This window comes from Bufo gargarizans, chromosome 1 (assembly GCF_014858855.1).
Source record: "Bufo gargarizans isolate SCDJY-AF-19 chromosome 1, ASM1485885v1, whole genome shotgun sequence".
Taxonomy (NCBI): domain Eukaryota; kingdom Metazoa; phylum Chordata; class Amphibia; order Anura; family Bufonidae; genus Bufo; species Bufo gargarizans.
The window spans coordinates 753,754,274-753,774,253 of NC_058080.1; the positions used below are offsets into that span (position 1 = coordinate 753,754,274).

The 19,980-nt window shown below is 46.5% G+C and overlaps 2 protein-coding genes across 2 annotated transcripts in view; both read right to left on the reverse strand.

Moving 5' to 3' along the window:
* The window catches only part of LOC122925104 (zinc finger protein 134-like), a 53,183-nt gene extending 50,629 nt beyond the window's left edge, over window positions 1-2,554 (reverse strand). The window contains exons 1-4 of the mRNA XM_044276620.1: window positions 2,413-2,554; window positions 2,103-2,282; window positions 1,896-2,019; window positions 1,748-1,812 (exon numbers count right to left, since the gene is read on the reverse strand). Of these exons, the coding sequence (XP_044132555.1) occupies window positions 1,748-1,812; window positions 1,896-2,019; window positions 2,103-2,282; window positions 2,413-2,490 (447 nt within the window). The 5' untranslated portion in view covers window positions 2,491-2,554. The remainder of the gene's footprint in view (window positions 1-1,747; window positions 1,813-1,895; window positions 2,020-2,102; window positions 2,283-2,412) is intronic.
* A 12,931-nt stretch (window positions 2,555-15,485) lies between these two features.
* The window catches only part of LOC122925100 (oocyte zinc finger protein XlCOF22-like), a 65,975-nt gene continuing 61,480 nt past the window's right edge, over window positions 15,486-19,980 (reverse strand). The window contains exon 9 of the mRNA XM_044276615.1: window positions 15,486-15,692. The gene's annotated coding sequence lies outside the window, so the exon portion shown is untranslated. The remainder of the gene's footprint in view (window positions 15,693-19,980) is intronic.

Sequence of the window (19,980 nt, forward strand, 5' to 3'; positions counted from 1 at the left end):
ATTTGCCTATAATGTCCCTATCGCACTACATTAGTGGCTTGTGTCTGTAATAGCTTTTTGTCAGACACTGCCACATAACACCCTTCCAGGTCACAAGCTAAAAAGAAAATGTTGGTTCTTCTGTCTCAGCATAAGTAGCTGCCTGCCCCCTGCTCCCTAATTGGCTTTCCCAGGCTATCTGCCAGCCTTCGAGCCAAATAGGACAACCCACCCCCACTTCCTCGCAGTGTCATATCATCCTCGATCTTCTTCCCCCCCCCTCGTGGTTTTCCACGCTGACACTCACAGTAAAATGCCGCTGGGTTCCGTTTTTTACACGATTTGTCCGAAACAAGTCAGATCTTCAGACTCATTTGGCAGATGAATTTTTGTGACATCCATAACAAATCCAATTACTACAGAATGGATTTGCTCATCTCTAAATAGGTCATTTTCTGATAACACTTTCCTTTTAAGACAGTGATGGGAAAACAGATCACAATCTAACAATAGACCTCACAGCAAGGACCAGTAGGTCATGGTGTTAGGCCACCAGACTGTTCTCTTTCACTTCTGCGTTCAAGCCATCTTCATAGGGTCATGTTCTCTTCTGTCTCATGAACCTTTACCGAAGGGTCACGTGACCAAACATCCTGCTGTATATACAAAATGCCATAACAACACACAGCCTGGACACTAGGTGGCAGGATAGCAGTGGACATAAGTCATAAAGATCTCAGGCTGTACTGAATGGATGCACATTACAATAAAACAAACTTATTATATAGCACTGAGGCAGATAATAGACACCAATTTAAAGGCACAGTAATAAACCATAGAAATAACTGTTAAGCACATTTTTAGAAAGGTCGGGGTGGGCTATATCCTCATCTCCCAAGTCTAATAAGACCAAATTGTTCCAAAATTAAGCAAATGCTTTTCCCTCATCAGTACTGACAGCAGATAAATAAATCGTCCTTCTTCACATAGGCATATTTTACTTTAACAGCAGGTGTTTTCACCTGTAACAGTCTCATATTTTTTATACATATTTAATATGTACTGTATTTTCGCTGCTCTGTTTATTTGTTTCTACTCACCTGGGTGGTTATCTGTAGGAATGTCTTGCTTACACTGGTCATCACCCCACACATATGTCTCTGTAGGAATTTCTTCCTTACACTGGGCATCACCCCTCACATATGTCTCTGTAGAAATGTCTTCCTTACACTGGGCATCACCCCTCACATATGTCTCTGTAGAATTAATATTATTCATATCTTTATCCACATTCAAAAGCTGCAAAACAAACAATATTATTATCACAATCAATAATAAATGTTAAAAAAGAGTAGAGAGGATCATTAATTATCACGACAAACAAAAATAACATGATAGCACCATTTATCTTATGGCTGTAGATCTTCTTCATCAGAACATGATATTAGATGATGGATCAATGACAAGAACCTCATTCACATATGTACTGTATTTGGCATGTCTAGACGTTGATCAAATTTATTCAGTGGAGAAAGTTGGCCTTCAGTGATGTTTGTCTCAGAAAAAAGGAAGGAAAAGATAGAAATAAATCCAGTTGGTTTCTTATTCCTGCTGCCAGTATCCGTAACCAGAACATTTAAAGCGGTTCCAGGCATCTTTAATCCCATCATCTCACCATAGATCATTACACACGTACAATAATATGGGATAAAACAAGATTGAACACAAGGACTTCACAGCCTTCTACAGACCATAGAAGAATATCTACCTGATGATCCTGTGGAGGATGAGGACTGGGACATCTCTCTGGTGTTCTTCTCTTACTGGATATTCCTGTAGGAGACACATACAGTGACTGAATTCATTCTTTACATACAGATACTTAAAATACATTTTTATTTAGTCCTGTCTATTACCTGGTGATGTGAGGGGCTGGTGGTTCTCCATCAGGACATCTTTGTACAGATCCTTGTGTCCTTCTACATACTCCCACTCCTCCATGGAGAAATAGACAGTGACATCCTGACACCTTATAGCAACCTGACAACACAATGATACAGTCATCACTCAGACCCCTCCAGTGCTGTTACTGTATAATGCCCCAGCATTCCCAGCAGTGTCACCTCTCCAGTCAGCAGCTCAACCATCTTTTGGGTGAGTTCTAGGATCTTCTGTTCATTGATCTCCTCATGTATCAGGGAGTTAGGTGAAGGCCCCATGATAGGGCTCAGGGTTCTTCCCCATCCTTCAGATACAGAGGACTGACAGCGCTCACTAGAGGTCTTCTTCACCACCGTGTAATCCTGGATATGGGGAGACACAGTAATAAATATCACTACTGACATTTGCAGAGTCCATCTCCTTTACAGCCATGTCTATCTGTTATTACCATAGATATGAATGATGTAATGTGACATCATCAGAATCTCTCACCTCTCCAGTAAGTTGGAAGAGTATCTCTAGGGTGAGATTTAATATCCTCTCTGCCATCTTGTCTCTGTCCATATCCATAATGGGTCAATTAGAAAAATTCTGTTCAGTGGAAGATATTAACTGAGATGATTCTATATTGTAGGAACCTAAATAGAAAGAAAAAGAAACAATGTAAAAAAAATAACATAATCCCATGTAAAAATACATGAATTAGTTAATAAGGGGAAACATCTTAGGAGATATTTCAGTGTAGATGTTGTAGCTTCTCTCTTCCTCGCACCTCCACATCAGCAAGGACAGGAGGGTTTCCCCACCTCCCAGGGACAACAAACAACATGGAAGGTAGTAATAAAAAGACCTTCACCTATACCTGATCCAGTTGTTTCCTGCCACTTGGAATACATAGTAGAAGGTGAAAGGAGAGTATGATGGCTTCAAGCGGTAGCAGTGTCCTCCCTCCTTGTTTTGGGTGTAAGTCCTCCTGCGCGAAGGCAGCCCCGTGATGTGGCGCAGATATTGGAAAGCTCAATTATGATGGGATCAGGACATGTCTGAAAGGCCTTAATATTAATATATTATATTATCGCCAGGATACGCCATCAGTGTCAGACAGTTGTGGGACTCACCTCTGAGACACGCTCCCATGTCCAGAACAGAGCAGCTGTGCATGTGCAGCCACCCTCCAATGACCGCTATGCGAGTTCTAAAAATAGCAGCTATTTTCAACAGTCCCACAGTGGCGAATCGAGCGGTGGCAGCACATGCGCCATGCGCTCTTTAATCACTACTATAGGACTTCAGAAATGAGCTGACAGCACTAGCTTGGATATTTTTAGAAGTCGTCTAACAATGAATCGAGAAAAAGCTGCGCATACACGGTGCACGCTCCTTCACTTTGAGGCCCAAGTTCTGGAGAAGGGAGCAAATTCCAGACATAGGACCCTGCGCCCGACACTCATGGCACCTTCTAGCTACAGTATATGCCACACATGTTGAAATTGGAAAACCTCTTTAAGAATGGCCCGTCCTAACAGACTGCCGGTCTATTGCTGAGTAAGCGAAACGACAAGACGGCATTGTGAGGTTCCCTTCTGGAATGGGAAAACTCGTTAAATACATTTTAATAACAGGGGTAATCCCATCTGGGACCCGCACCTATCCTTAGAATGGAGCCTGCAAAATGCAGAAGGCCGAGGTATTTTCTTCAGCCCCATAGAAGTGAATGGGGCTGAGCGCGATACCAAGTACGGCCACTATACAATGTACGGAGCTGTCCTTGGTGAGCACGGAGAAGGCCACATCACTCACAGGAGCCACCGATGCCTTCACAAACAGCTGATCGGTAGGGGGTCCTGGGTGTTGGACCCCCACCGATCAGACACTGATGACTAGTGTTGAGTGAATCGAAATATCTAAGGTGGACTTTGATACAAATTTCAGCGAAACTTCAATTTGCAGCGAAACCGAATTTCCTTGTGCTTTGTGGTAACAAATACATTTTCCCTGGAATGGGTGTAAAAAAATAAATAAAATCATACCTCATCCTTTTGAGTGCGAAGAGGCCGCCGCGGCCGTCTTGCATGAAGATCCTTCGCGGTGAAATATAACGTCACCAAGCCGGCTAGCGTGAGGACATCACCACGCACAATGCTAGATTTCACACTGGATATTGAAGCAGGATGGCCTCTTTGCACTCAAATGGATAAGGTCTGAAAGGCCTTAATATTAATTTCAGATGCCGCGATCAGCGATGAATGCGGCATTACATGACTTTGCCCATCTCTGCGGATGACCGATCCTGAGGATAGTTCATCAGTAAAAATACCTCAGAAAACCCTTTTAAAATTAAATACATTTCAATCATTTTGCAAAAGCGTGTAATAAAAATGGACATGTCTACCTGGTATCATCATCATAGTACTGGACCATAAAAAAAAAACATTCTCATGATATTTAACCCCTTGCTATGACAGACAAATCTCATTTTTTCCCTCCTGCCTTCCAAGAGCTATAATCTTTTTATTTTCTGTCAGAGTAGCCATACAGAGATTTTTTTTTTTCACAAAATGAGTTGTTCTTCTCCTTGGCGGCATTCACGGTCCAATGTAATGTATGGTGAAAAAGCGAACAAAGTATATGTGGACTGGAGAAGAGCGATACTGACCTCCCCCAATCCTTACATGACTGTGAGCAGACACTTACCTCCTCCTGCAGAGCAGCCCTGTAGTTGTTCTGTGCTTACAGGACCTGTGATGATGTCAGTCATGTGTGGGAGGAGTCAGGAATCACATGACCAGGTATTTACCTGTAGATGCTGAAGCTTAGTGAGTGAAAGGACCTTTGGTGATGTCATGACCATGTGACCATTTGTGGGCGGAGTCAGGCTCCAGGCTCTGCTGTCTAAGAAGATTTTATTTCAAGACATGGAGGCTCCTATTGCTTATCTTTCTTTACTGACAAACCACAGCAGCAAAGAAAAAACTTGGAAAATTAGCATATCTCCATGGTAACAATCTCTCCTTCCCTATAAATAGTCTCTGTAATAGGAAGCCTTCCTCTTTCTTTGCTGCTGCCACAGTTAAGTACTTCACTGTGTCCTTCCATTACAGAATGTTAGTTCTGTTATTCTACTGTTGTTTTTTCCTTACAGGGCGCAGTGGGTTTTCTCCCCATTGTGTTCCTTTACCTTGCGGGTATTCCCTTTAGTTTTATTTGGGGTTTTATCTTGTTTTTCCCTACAGGTATATCGTGCATATTTTCCGCCCCTTGTGGGCTTCATTTCCCTATGGCGTTTTTTTCTTGCCCCTATTTCTGGCTCTCCCTCTGGCCATTCCTGTCCCCCTTTTTCTCCGATTTCGCTGCCTAGTACCTCCTCATTTGCCCACGCTCCTCTCTCCTTCATCTCGGTCCTGCTTTTTCGGTGCAGCCGAGATCTCGGCCTGCGCGGGATTCTCGGCAGCCATCTTGCTACACCCTACCTCACGCCGTCTTCTCTTCTGGGGAGCTCCTTGGTCACTCCCCCTCACTTCCGCTTTTGGGGCGCATGATTCTCTTCCCGCGCCCCCTCTTCCTGCGCTCCGTGCGTTTCTCCACATCTGCTGCGGCGTCTTGTGGGGTAACTCACCCCTGTTAGGTTAGGTGACCTGTTTCTAACTGTCCATTTTCCCTGCCCCTGCAGCTTCAGCGCCCTCATCGGCTGCTAGGTTCAGTCCTGCTTCCACCCTCCTTCTCTAGTGACTGTGTCCCCTGGTTCCTGCATCATGTCACAATTACCACCCAGGCAGGCGCAGGCCGAAATTGCTGAGGTGGGATCTCCCTCCCACTCTACAGCTTCTGGTCCCAGTGGTGCCCTCCCCACTTTGGATCCGTCCCTGGCGGACGCATTCCAACGGTCCGTCTCAGAAGCAATCATGGCGGCAATGGGGTCTATGTCCCATTCACTATCTAAATCTATTGCTGAGGCCTTTCAAGCACAGCCCCCTCCGCCTCTGGTCACGTCCCAACCAGATCCTGTTTCCCATCCTGCCTCCAGAACCATGTTGACAGGTGTGTCTGCCACCCATGAGAGCGCGCCCGGATCACGCAAGGCAGAAAAGGCGAGGAGTTGGAAGTGCGCTAGAGCACAAGCAGATTCTGCTTTCGCATCTGACTTCGGTTCCAAGGATGAGGAGGTTAGATATAAGGATGCGGAATTCCCTGACGCAGACCTGTTGGGCTCCCCACCCGACCGGCCCCATACCATTCCTTCCACTACGGCGGCAGGGATTTTTGCGTCAAAGGATATACAGGGCCATCCTGGTCCCTTGACCGACCCCTCGGGAGAGCCGTTGTTTGACCCAGATTCATTGCACCACCCAAGGTCAGCTGAGTGGCTCCCTCTGGACCATGTAGCTCAGTATCTAGAATCTAGGGTCCGTTGCCCTCTTAGCAAAGAGGCCCGCAACAAACTGAAAGCCGAATGCCCTCGGCCCTTGATTGCAAATAAAGTTTGCTATACTCCAATCGTAGACCCTAAAATGGCTCAATTCCTAACCAAATCCGTCTGGAATCCCAGAAAGGGCTTAGAATCTGCCCTCAAGGCGTGCCAGGACAAACTCCTGGACGTGTTTGGCCCTCTTCCAAAAATGTTTAAATTGGCTGAGACAGCTAGGGCGACTAATGAGCAGATTGACCCAGAGGAGCTCCGTGGTTGGGCCCAACGGGCCATATGTATAGGCGGTAACGTCAACACCTCCCTCTAAATTGAGAGACGGAAGGCGATTTTATTTAAAATCGAACCTAAGCTTGCGAATTTAGCCCTGTCCAAGTCAGGTAGCGAGGCGTGGGCTACTTTTTGGTCAAAGACATGAGCAAGTTTGTTGGAGCATTCACGGCCCCTGACAAGGCCCAATCCTTGATGAAGAGGGTATTCCACCCCCGTTTTTCTAGCAGGGCTGGCAGTTCCAGGGGCCGTCTGTCCGGTCGCTCCTCCTTTCAGACCCAGGGCTCGGGTCGAGGTTCCTACAACCACCACTCCTTCACCCAGAGGACCTCCTTCCGGGATTCCAGGCAGCCAACGGGTTTCTTTCCGTCGCGAGGTGCCACCAGTCGTAGAGGCTACAGAGGAAACTATGGCTCACGTCGACCCTTCGGTAAGTACCCCACCTCTTCTTTCTTTTCCACATTGTGTAGGGGCAGACTCCGACATTTTTCTCGTGCATGGTCCTCTATCACCACAGACATTTTAGTGTTATCCACGATCCTGGGTTTCCAGATAGAGTTGGTGAGTTTTACGAACCTTTGTCCTCCTCCCCATCCGATGGTCGTATCATCGGAGTCCCGCCTCCACATAGACATGGAACTTATGGAGCTGCGCGAGAAGGAGGCGATCGAACGCGCTCCGGACTCTCCCACGGGTGTCCTGAGCACTATCTTCCTGGTTCGAAAAAAGGGCGGTCAGATGCGCCCTGTCATCAACCTGCGCCTCTTGAACAGGTATGTGCGATATCGGCACTTCAAAATGGAGGGCATTCACCTCCTCAGGGATCTTCTACTCCAAGGGAATTGGATGGTAAAGCTAGATCTTAAAGATGCGTATCTTACCGTCCCGTGGAGGAATCCTCCAGAGACCTCCTTTGCTTCCTTTGGATGGGAGAGAGCTGGCGCTTCACCTGCCTTCCCTTTGGCCTCTTATCGGCCCCGTGGTGCTTTACCAAGCTCATGCGACTGGTGGTAGCATGGCTTCGCAGTCGGGGGGTGAGACTGATCATATATCTAGACCAGTGTTTCCCAACCAGTGTGCCTCCAGCTGTTGTAAAACTACAACTCCCAGCATGCCCGCACAGCCAAAGGCTGTCCAGGCATGCTGGGAGTTGTAGTTTTGCAACAGCTGGAGGCACACTGGTTGGGAAACACTGATCTAGACGATATCCTCTTGTTGGCCCAGTACCAGCAGACCCTTCTGTTACACCTGGACCTCACTTCCAGTCTGTTATCTAGACTGGGGTTTCTCATCAACTACGACAAATCTGTACTGATCCCGGCTCGGGTCATGGAGTTTCTGTGTTTTTCCGTGAATTCAGTAACGGAGACGCTCAGCCTTCCGACGACGAAGATCAAGGAAATCCAAAAGGAGTTGCGCAAGACACTTGAGGTGCCACAGATTTCTTTGCGACATCTGGCTCGGATCATCGGCCTTCTGTCCTCATCCATCCAGGCCATTTTTCCGGCTCCTCTACATTACCGGGCCCTGCAACGCCTGAAGATAGCACACTTGCACGAAGGGGCATCGTACGCGGATCTAATCTCCTTGGATGCGGAGACTCGAGACGAGATTCGCTGGAGGATTAGCAACCTTCAGGCCTGGAATGGGAAAGCGATCTGCGGCCCTCGCCCGGATTTTACAGTGGACTCCGATGCCAGTCTGCTCGGCTGGGGGGCTCACTGCGAAGGCATATCGACCGGAGGTCGTTGGTCAGAGGAGGAGTCTCCGTTGCATAACAACGCTCTGGAGCTTCTGGCGGGCTCCTTCGCTATCTGCAGTTTTGCGAAGAACACGGCCAAGGCTTGCATTCGGTTACGCATGGACAACGTGTCTGCTGTCCGCTATGTCAATGCCTTGGGTGGTACTCATTCTCCCATGCTCTCGCATTTGGCCAAGGAGCTCTGGTCTTTCTGTCTGAGCCAGGGACTTACAGTCAAGACGGAATACCTGCCAGGTTTGCACAACATCCAGGCGGATTGGCGTTTGCGTTATCTCCGGGATGCCAGCCCGGGATGCCAGAAGTTAGACTCGCGGGTGTTCTCTGCTATCTCCTCGCATTGGGGTCTTGCTTGTATCGACCTCTTCGCTTCCCGCTTGAACAAGCAACTGCCACGTTTTTTCAGTTGGCGGCCGGAAGCGGAAGCCGTGGACGCGTTCCTTCAGGACTGGTCCGGATCCCTGCATTACGCGTTTCCTCCGTTTTCAATGATCCCGAAGGTTCTGAGTCAGGTTCGTTTCCAGTCAGCGGAGATCATCCTGATTGTCCCATTTTGGACCACGCAGTCATGGTTCCCCCACCTGTTGGAACTCCTTACTCTTCCTCCTTTTCTCTTGCCGGTCCGTCCAGACCTTCTCTTAGGCCCAGGAGACAGTCGGCATCCTCTCCTTCTGGATGGCTCTCTTCGCTTGCTAGTTTGCAGGGTATGGGGTGTTCCCATGACAGCAACGGCCTTTCGGAGGCGACTCGGAGATTACTGGAGAAATCTTAGGCCCCCGGCACCAGACGGGCTTACGGAGCGGCCCGGAGAGCTTGGGCTAGTTGGTGCCTGGGGCGGGATTTTGATCCCGTTTCGGCCTCTGTAGCGGATATCCTGCGGTTCCTAGATTCGATTGAGGGTATGTCCCCTTGAACTTATTAAACCTGGCCCAAGCTGTGCTGTAGATCCTCAACGTATTATTAGATAGTGATTTGTTCATCAGTGACCTGGCAGTTTCCAAGTGCGTAGTTAGTCCATGAACAGTACTCTGTGGTGTGGCGTTGGAGTCGGTAACGGATCTGCTTCTGGGGAGATCTGGAAAAAAAGTTTCAAATTAAGCCTAGACAAGGCGTCTGCTGCGGTATTTACCCTGCCAGGTATATGTGTACATTGGAAATGAAAATGATATTGCAAGGCTAACCATACGAACCTACTGACTAAGGACATAACCTCCATAGAAGCTGATCTGCCTTTGTTAATGATATCAGCTGTAACAGCGTTATCTGTTTGGTTCTGCCATAATTTTCCCTAAACTTGTGCTGCTGCAACTATTGGGTAAACTTCAAACAGTGGGGAGGATTGAGAGAACTCCGTAATATTTGCTACTTCTGGCGGCCAGGGACTAGCCAACCAGTGACTCCCGTAAATAGCTGCAAATCCTACTTATGAAGAAGCGTCTGTATGAATAATCGGGGACTTGCCTGAAACCAAAGAAACAAATAATGACACTCCGTTCCATTGGGAAAGAAAAGTGTCCCATATGACTAGATCTGCCACTGCCTGTTGATCTAAACTGATAGCGCTGTCTTGATCTGGAGCTGATGATAGCAACTTGAGCAGTCTAGATATGAAATATCTTCCCTGAGGAATGATTCTCATCGCGAAATTCTGCATACCTAACAAGCTCTGTAGCCCTGCCCTAGTGGTAACCTTCCCTTGTGCTAACTTATTTACCGCTTCTTTGACTCTTAACAGCTTCTCTACGGGTAAACTAGCCTGTAACTTGACTGTATCTAACTCTATACCTAAAAAGGTTAAGATTTTACTGGGACCGTCAATTTTATTTTCTGCAACTGGCACGAGAAGGTCCGTGAATACCTTGCGCAAAACTTCTAAGTCACTTGGAATACGTGATGCAGGTTCAATTAGGAGAAAATAATCAAGATAATGGATTACATGATGTGCATTGAATGTATTCTCTAGGACCCAGTGTAGACTTTTAGCAAATTGGTCAAATAACCATGGGCTAGATTTGGACCCGAAGGTCAGCTTGTTTGCAAAGTAGTATGACCCTCCCCATTTAATACCGTGCCATCTCCACAGTTGAGGATGAATTGGTAGCAGTTTGAAGGCGTCTTTAATGTCCGCCTTTGAAAGCCACGCCTGGGCCCCGAGTGATAATATCACTTGAATGGCTTCGTCTATAGAAGAATATTGCATAGCAAACTCTTTAGATGGTATCAACAAATTGAGACTGGGAATTGCTAATGAATGCGGAGCTGATAAATCGTATATGAGACGTTTTTTATTAGAAAATTTGCCACTGACTATCCCAATGGGGTTAATTCTCCAATTCTCAAAAGGAGGCTGACAGAAAGGACCTATGATAAAACCCTTCTGTAGCTCTGCCTGGATGAGTAGTGAAACTGCCTACGGATCCTTGCATGCTGACTGCAGATTTTTACATTCGTATGAGGTCTGGGGCAATGCTATCTGACCAGTATGAAACCCGAATGTCAGACCGTTTATTACAAATTCTACCCAGGCAGGTTCAGGATGACCTGACAAATAAACTGCCAGCAAGTCTGCTACTCGTGGGTGTGCCCTGAAACAAATAGCGCAGAGATGTAACAGTCTGCACTGATTAAAGAAACAACCTGCAGTATTGAAATTATTACAAATTTGTGATCTCCCTAAATATTTGATGGGCCGGCCTAGTTTGTCCACTCCGGCAGCTGACTTCTCCGGTGGAATGACAGATGCATATGAAGTATGTGCGCTGGTCGAGAGTAGGCTATTGGTAGCACACCATTCTGCTGTGTGAGAGTAAGAGCCGCAACTGGTACATGCGGGAGCTCTCAGACCAGCGAAATGCCGGCAGAATAATTCGGTATCGATAACCGACCAATCTATGGTACGCTGAAATTGAGTTAGCATAGCTGCGGCTTTTGCTGAAAAAGAACGATGATATTCATAAAAGGCGGAGACTCCGTATTTATGCCCTAAGTCGACCACCTTATATAAATATAAATCTAGTTCCTGCCTACTGTTGGGAGCCACCGAACACACCGCGTCCCTATATAGACTAAAAGCCAGGACGAATTTGGTGATACTAAGTTTCCTTTTCAACCTGGCGTCCCTAGCTTTCAGAATTACAGAAATTTCACCGCAAGCTATAGTTTTGTTGTCAGGAACTTCATGGGTTGCTATGAGTGATGAAGCCAGGTTTACATCCTTACCGTCAAGTATATCTTTATGGATGTTAGCTGGGATAAAATGCGAAGGAGCTATATATGGAAAATTAAGTGGGAGAATTGTAGCGGTAGACTCGAGAGTTTTGGGAACTGTTGGACCCTAAGTACCTGTATTAGCGGTGGCTGCCCTACCCTCGACTGCCTCCAATCTAGCTTAGAAACCGGACATGGATGAGGCCATGCTGTTAATAGCTGCATGCAGTTGGGTTAAAGAGGTCTGAATTGTACTCAAGGAAACTAATTCTTGGCTGGAGCCTGCATTCTCAGAGTTGAGAAGGCGGAATAACTCCGCTTTCCTAGCGGATGCTGGGTATGATATTCCCCTTTTTGTTAATTCTGCTGTAATCCTAGGCACAGTCCAAGATCTCAAGGATCTGGGATGAGGTGAAATCTTGTGCATTTCCATCCTGAGAGGGATCCATCTAGAAACAAACATCATCTTTCAAGAACCCCCAAATATGTATCTCGACATGCCGTCACTGAACTCGTGCTAGTGAATATTCTCATGAGCGGAATGCGGGTATATGTGCCCAGACGTGCAACATACCGATGTCATGTAAGTACCTACAATAGGTTTTAACTGAACCCGTCTGAGCTGGTGGTTACAAAACCAAAAACCTGACCAAAGGAAGGTAATTCCAATATGTTCCTCTGATAATAAAAAAACGGATGCTTCAGCCAAGGGCTGGGGGCCCATGTGCAGAACAAATGGGTCCAAGGAAATTAGATGCACCAGGATCTACAGCAGTCTTCCAACTTCAAAGAAATGAAGACAGTACTGAAGTCGCTGTTCCATTTCCAACCTCTCCTAGAAGGAAAAATCTGTATTGATTCGGTCAGACAACCTCTCCACAGTTTTTTATCTCAACAAACAAGGGGTAACGAGGAGCCTATCTCTGATAAAATTATGCAAGCAGATATTCATCTGGGCAGAATCACCTCTTGCGGAGTTGAGAGTGGGAATAACCCCACTCTACTTCGATCAAATTATAACCAGATAAGGGCTTGAAACCCAACACCTTAAAGTCCCAGATGACTGCCATCAATATCATGACAGAAAACAAATTTGTCTCTCATCCCCTGATATTCAAGAAGATTAAGACCTGTGGTGCACGAACCCTTTCCTGTATGGGATTTGTCCCTAGTGCTTAGAGGGCTCACCAAGCCACCCTTTGAACCATTGGAGCAAGTGGACATTAGGTATCTATCCTGCAAAGTCTTATTCCTTATAGCTATAACTTCAGCAAAAAGATTAAAACTGCAGGCCCTCTCATCCAGATATCCATATCTACGAATTTTTCCCGATGGAATACTGATTAGGACCATGCCATCTTTCTTACCAAAGGTCCCTTCCTCTACAAACATCAATAAGGAGACTTTTCTTCCAATGTTCTTTCCGAATCCGACTAACGAAGAGCAAGACCAGTTACATACGCTTGATGTGAAAAGAGCGGTGGAAACCTATTTTCGAAGAACAGAGGAATTCCGAATAGCCGAGAATCTTTTCCTGATATATTCTGGACCAAGAAAGGGTCAAATGCCATCCAAGGATTCACTCGCCCGATGGATAAAAACTACAATCATTGAAACCTACTTGCTAGAGGGGGAGACTCCACCCCTGTCCATCAAGGCTCATTCCACGAGATCTACAGCAACCTCCTGGGCAGAATACGCTCAAGTGTCCATACAAGAAATCTGCAACACGGCTTCTTGGTCCACTCCATTGATCTTTGCAAAGCATTATCGTCTGGACATCGACTCCAGGAGCTCAGCCTTTGGCACAGGCATTCTAAGTTCGGTACTGGTCTAAATCACCCTTTTGGAATCTATAAAAATCCCATTCTGTGTTGCCGAGGGCGATAAGGGAAAGAAGAAAATTAGTACCTGGAATTTTACTTTCCTTGAGTCAGAAGGCAGCACAGCAATAGCCTCCCTAATAAATTTTTCATTGTTAATTGCTGCAACTGGGTGAATCTATTTTTTCAATACAAGGAGCAGTTGCATCTGTCATCTATTTATATCCATGTTAATCTGTTGATTATTTAATTATTAATCTAGGTGGGAGGTCCTACAGACTAATGAGGCCAACATTTAACCCATTCTGTGCTGCCTTCGGACTCAAGGAAAGTAAAATCCTAGGTACTAATTTTCTTCTGTACGCTTTATATATACACAGCTCTACTCTGTATGCTTTATATATAAACAGCACTGCGCTGTATGCTTTATATATACACAGCACTGCGCTGTATGCTTTATATATACACAGCTCTGTACTGTATGCTTTATATATACACAGCTCTATACTGTGTGCTTTATATATACACAGCTCTGTGCTGTATGCTTTATATATACACAGCTCTGTGCTGTATGCTTTATATATACACAGCTCTATACTGTGTGCTTTATATATACACAGCTCTGTGCTGTATGCTTTATTTGTGGTCGGGCACTCACGAAAGAAGGACTCCTACCTGCTGGCTAGCTAAAGCGGTTAGAGTTATGCCGAAACTGCGACGTTGAAGCGATAGCTGAAGGAGGCCATCCCCTTGGTGTGAAGCTGAGATTGAGAGTGGGTAGGTTGGGAGAGTTTGACACGTCGTTCATTGAAGGAGGGGCAGAGGTGCCATGATATAGGCAACCGTGCCCCTCCCACAAATACAGGCCAATGAATCGGCCTTAACACTTGTGGTCGGGCACTCACGAAAGAAGGACTCCTACCTGCTGGCTAGCTAAAGCGGTTAGAGTTATGCCGAAACTGCGACGTTGAAGGGATAGCTGAAGGAGGCCATCCCCTTGGTGTGAAGCTGAGATTGAGAGTGGGTAGGTTGGGAGAGTTTGACACGTCGTTAATTGAAGGAGGGGCAGAGGTGCCATGATATAGGCAACCGTGCCCCTCCCACAAATACAGGCCAATGAATCGGACTTAACACTTGTGGTCGGGCACTCACAAAAGAAGGACTCCTACCTGCTGGCTAGCTAAAGCGGTTAGAGTTATGCCGAAACCGCGACGTTGAAGGGATAGCTGAAGGAGGCCAAAAAAACAACAATTCCTTTTCATATCGGAAGGCTACAAACATTTATTCATAACACCAAATTCTGACAAGCAAGATTCATTTCAGTATACGGACAAGGAATGTAGCGGCTGAAACAGGACGAACGCCAACGACCTAGTCTTTTGATTATATGTGCTGGAACCCGATTCCTTGAAGCGGCGGATGCCGCCCCTATGCGAAAGGAATGCCAGGATATTGAGGACGGGTCTACTGCCAGATTGGTCAGTAAAACACAAATATGAGTTATGAATTGGGGACAGGTAAGGTGAGTATTGTTGAACGGTAGCAAAGGACTGTCGGGCGGCTTGTTTGGCAAAGAGGACAGAAGCTGTTGCAGCACGCGCACGGGGCACCAATGATGAGAGGTCGGGAAGTAAAACACCTGGGTTGGGGGGCCTACCTGAGAGGTCTTGGTGGTGAGTAGCGAGAGTATGAAACCATCTCGGGAAGCCAAGAGCTGACCGAGAGTGACGTATCTGCTACTGTTAGCCGGGGATGTAAACTCGGCCGGTCTCAAAAACCCATAAAAGGCCAGGTACATGGCAGCTTTTATTATCAAACTATGCAGGGCACCGAATGTTTTTTTTGTCTAACAGGTCGGAAAGATCGCGGAAAACCTAGCCAGTGACGGGTAGCCGGCGAGTGCGTGACTCGCAGTCGCTTTTCTCGAGACCCTTCAGAGTAGCTTTAATGGCATGGATTGAAAACAACAAACCTGGCTGGGTGAAACTCATAGCTCTAAAATGTTGCGCCCCTGCAAGGTAGGACTTGACCGTGGTGTGGGATAGTTTCAGATTGGTGTGACAGTAACCTATGAACGCCAGGATGTACGGAACAAACTCTGTGTCACCTTGCGGACAAGAGTCCTGAAATTTCTGGAAGGCTCTCCAACCTGTCTGGTAGGCTCTGGCTGTATTGGGCGAGAGGGACTTGACTAACAGTGACTGAGCGGTGGCGAGATGAGCTTCTATGGAAGGATTAGAGCAGCGTATGGAGGGACTGGGCTCCCGATGGCGTCTGCTTCTGGACAGATCTGTGAAAAGAGGGTAAAATTAAAACGAGATAACTAGTCGGCTGCTGCGTTGTGGTTCCCGGCTATATGTGAAGCTATGTAACGAAACTGGTGTTGTAATGACAGAAGGACCAGGCGCCTAAGAAATAACATGACATATGGAGACTTAGAAGAACCACAATTGAGAATCTCGATGACAGCTGCATTATCGGACACGAAGGACACAGTCTGACCTGACCAACTTTGACCCCACGTATAGGATGCTGCCACTAAGGGGTAGAGTTCAAACACTGCTGAGGTACGGAAAAACCCAGGAATGGAACTAACTTCGATTGCCCATCTGTCTGCTAACCAATGGTTGCCAAAAATAGCTGCGAAACCTGTATTGGCAGCGGCGTCGGACAAAATTACGGGGGAGTTGTCGGATATTGTGGGAGCAAAGAGCGAGATGCCATTCCATTGCGTGAGAAATTGATCCCACATGTTCAAGTCAGCCATAACCATATCGTCCAGGCCTATGCTGCTATCCTGGGAAGGGGCTGTAGGAAGGAGTGAAAGTAAACGAGATACAAATGCCCTACCTTGCGGAATTATGCGCATCGCAAAGTTCAGCATGCCTAACAGGGACTGTAGCTGAACTTTTTTAATCACTCTAGTAGATGTGAAATTATGAACGACTTCCCTGATTCTCTGTAATTTGACCATGGGCAACCTGGCAACCATGTTCTGGGTGTCCAATACTATACCAAGGAATGTGATGACTGCGGAGGGACCTTCCACTTTCTTGGGAGAGACAGGAACCCCCAATTGTCTGAAACACTCCAGTAGCAAATGAAGGTCTTTGGGGGGAGCGTCAGGACGCTCAATAATTAAAAAATCATCCAGGTAGTGAATAACATTGCTACAGTGGAATTCATGGACTAAAATCCAGTGGAGAGCCTTGGCTAATTGGTCAAATAACCACGGGCTACTCTTAGACCCGAATGTAAGATTGGAAGCAAAATAATAAAGGCCCCTCCATTTGACACCATACCACTGCCAGAGGGACAGTTTGATCGGTAGTAATTTGAAGGCGTCTGCTATATCAGCTTTAGAAAGGATGGTGCTGGGACCTAACTGTAAGATAAGAGCGATGGCTTGATCTATTGTGGCATATCTCATGCTAACTTCTTCTGATGGAATGAGAGAGTTGATGCTAGGTATGGGGGTACCATGCGGGGCGGACAGGTCGATAATCAACCTCTCTTTGTTACTGAATTTGCCAAACACGACTCCTATCGGGCTGATTCTCCACCGTTCAAAGGGTGATGATAAAAAAGGGCCTATCAGGAAACCTCTGACTAATTCCGCTGAGATTAACCTATCGGAGACATCGGGGTGTTGGTCAGCGGACTGTAGGTTCCTGCACTCGTGTGTGGAATCTGGAAGGGCCACCATCCCAGTGTGGAAATGTGAAGTGTCGAACGTGAATCCTGTACTAAGGAACTCCACGAAGCCTGGGTCAGGATACCTGCGTAGGAACTGCTGCAACCGAACTATATTAACAACACACATGTAATTATTATCTGCTTTTAACGAACAGACTACTTTAGGGTGGGCTCTGAAGCAGTTAGTACATATGTGTAGCAAGCGGCACTGACTGAAGTTACAGGATGCATAGTTGAAATTATTGCAAATCTGTCACCTGCCGAGTAGTTTGATGGGTCTACCCAGCTTGTCAACTAAACCAGAGGATTTGTGTAAATCGGACGGGCCGGGAACAGGACCTGTAGAACTAGACCCCTCACTCGGAGCAGCCTTATGACACCACACAGTAGAATGGTCAATTGATTGGCGCAGGGAGCATGATGGTGCCTTAAGCCCGGCGAAATGCCTACAAAAAATCTCCGTATCAATATTGGCCCAGTTTGTAAGAAACTGGAACTGACTTAAAGTGGCAGTTGCCTTGGCCGAGAAAGAAAAATGGTAGTCGTAAAAGGAACTACCACCATACTTGTACCCCAACTCCGTTATCCTGAATAAGTACAAATCAAGTTCTTCCCTTCTCTCCTGACGAACTGAACAGATTACGTCTCTGTACAAACTAAATGCAAGCACAAACTCAGGTACCGTGAGCTTGCGGTTCAGCCTGTGGTCCCGGCCTTTCAGGATCACTGACACATCCCCACAGGCAATTACCCTACTATCAGAAAGATCCCGGGTAGCGACCAGTAAGGATGCTAGATTGACATCCCTACCTTCCAGGATGTCCTTCTTTAGATTAGCAGGAACAAAATGTGTCGGCATAATACTGGGCGCTGTCACAGGGACACCTGCCCCTGTCGCCGTAGATGTGGATGGAACAGCGGCATCGATGGTCTGCGGAGTAGTGGCAAAACTACGAGACTCAACCGCTTCCAACCTGGTTTGCACATCCGTGACAGACGAAGTCAAGTTATTCAACATCAGATGGATTTGTGTCAGAGAGTTCTGAACTGTGACCATGGAGACTTCTTCCTGCTGCTGAGGGCCTGAGTTAACGAGCAATAACCGGTATAACTCAGCCTTCCTAGCAGAAGCGGGATACGAAATGCTCCTTCTGGACAACTCCGTCATCAGCCTAGGGATGGTCCAAGTGCAAAGAGACGACACACAGCCCCCTTCTGACATCCTGGCGGGGTTCTCGTCGACCGAAGCCTCCACTATGTCTGAAGCACGTGACATACCCTGTGGATACAGTATGCATAAATCAACTCCTGACTGTCAACCGACATCGGAACGATGTGATGTGGCTGTGAGCAGGCCGAGACCCATGCAACTGTGAAGAATACGAGTGAAAAAGGACGAGAGGACCTGAGCCAAGGAGAAGCGATAGCTGAACCTAGAACACCCTGGTGAATGGTGAGTCTGACAGTGGCACAACTGACCCACTACCAGAAGGAGAGAATGGAATACAAACCGGATTCCAAAAAAGTTGGGACACTAAACAAATTGTGAATAAAAACTGAATGCAATGATGTGGAGATGGCAAATGTTAATATTTTATTTGTAATAGAACGTAGATGACAGATCAAACGTTTAATCCGAGTAAATGTATCATTTTAAAGGAAAAATACGTTGATTAAAATTTTCACGGTGTCAACAAATCCCAAAAAAGTTGGGACAAGTAGCAATAAGAGGCTGGAAAAAGTAAATTTGAGCATAACGAAGAGCTGGAAGACCGATTAACACTAATTAGGTCAATTGGCAACATGCTTGGGTATAAAAAGAGCTTCTCAGAGTGGCAGTGTCTCTCAGAAGCCAAGATGGGTAGAGTATCACCAATTCCCAAAATGTTGCGCAGAAAGATAGTGGAGCAATATCAGAAAGGTGTTACCCAGCGAAAAATTGCAAAGACTTTGCATCTATCATCATCAACTGTGCATAACATCATCCGAAGATTCAGAGAATCTGGAACAATCTCTGTGCGTAAGGGTCAAGGCCGTAAAACCATACTGGATGCCCGTGATCTCCGGGCCCTTAAACGACACTGCACCACAAACAGGAATGCTACTGTAAAGGAAATCACAGAATGGGCTCAGGAATACTTCCAGAAACCATTGTCAGTGAACACAATCCACCGTGCCATCCGCCGTTGCCAGCTGAAACTCTACAGTGCAAAGAAGAAGCCATTTCTAAGCAAGATCCACAAGCTCAGGCGTTTTCACTGGGCCAGGGATCATTTAAAATGGAGTGTGGCAAAATGGAAGACTGTTCTGTGGTCAGACAAGTCACGATTCAAAGTTCTTTTTGGAAATCTGGGACGCCATGTCATCCAGATCAAAGAGGACAAGGACAACCCAAGTTGTTATCAACGCTCAGTTCAGAAGCCTGCATCTCTGATGGTATGGGGTTGCATGAGTGCGTGTGGCATGGGCAGCTTGCATGTCTGGAAAGGCACCATCAAAGCAGAAAAATATATTCAGGTTCTAGAACAACATATGCTCCCATCCAGACGTCATCTCTTTCAGGGAAGACCCTGCATTTTTCAACAAGATAATGCCAGACCACATTCTGCATCAATCACAACATCATGGCTGCGTAGGAGAAGGATCCGGGTACTGAAATGGCCAGTCTGCGGTCCAGATCTTTCACCTATGGAGAACATTTGGTGCATCATAAAGAGGAAGGTGCAACAAAGAAGGCCCAAGACGATTGAACAGTTAGAGGCCTGTATTAGAGAAGAATGGGAGAGCATTCCTATTTCTAAACTTGAGAAACTGGTCTCCTCGGTCCCCAGACGTCTGTTGAGTGTTGTAAGAAGAAGGGGGGAGGGGCGTGGCTGGATCCC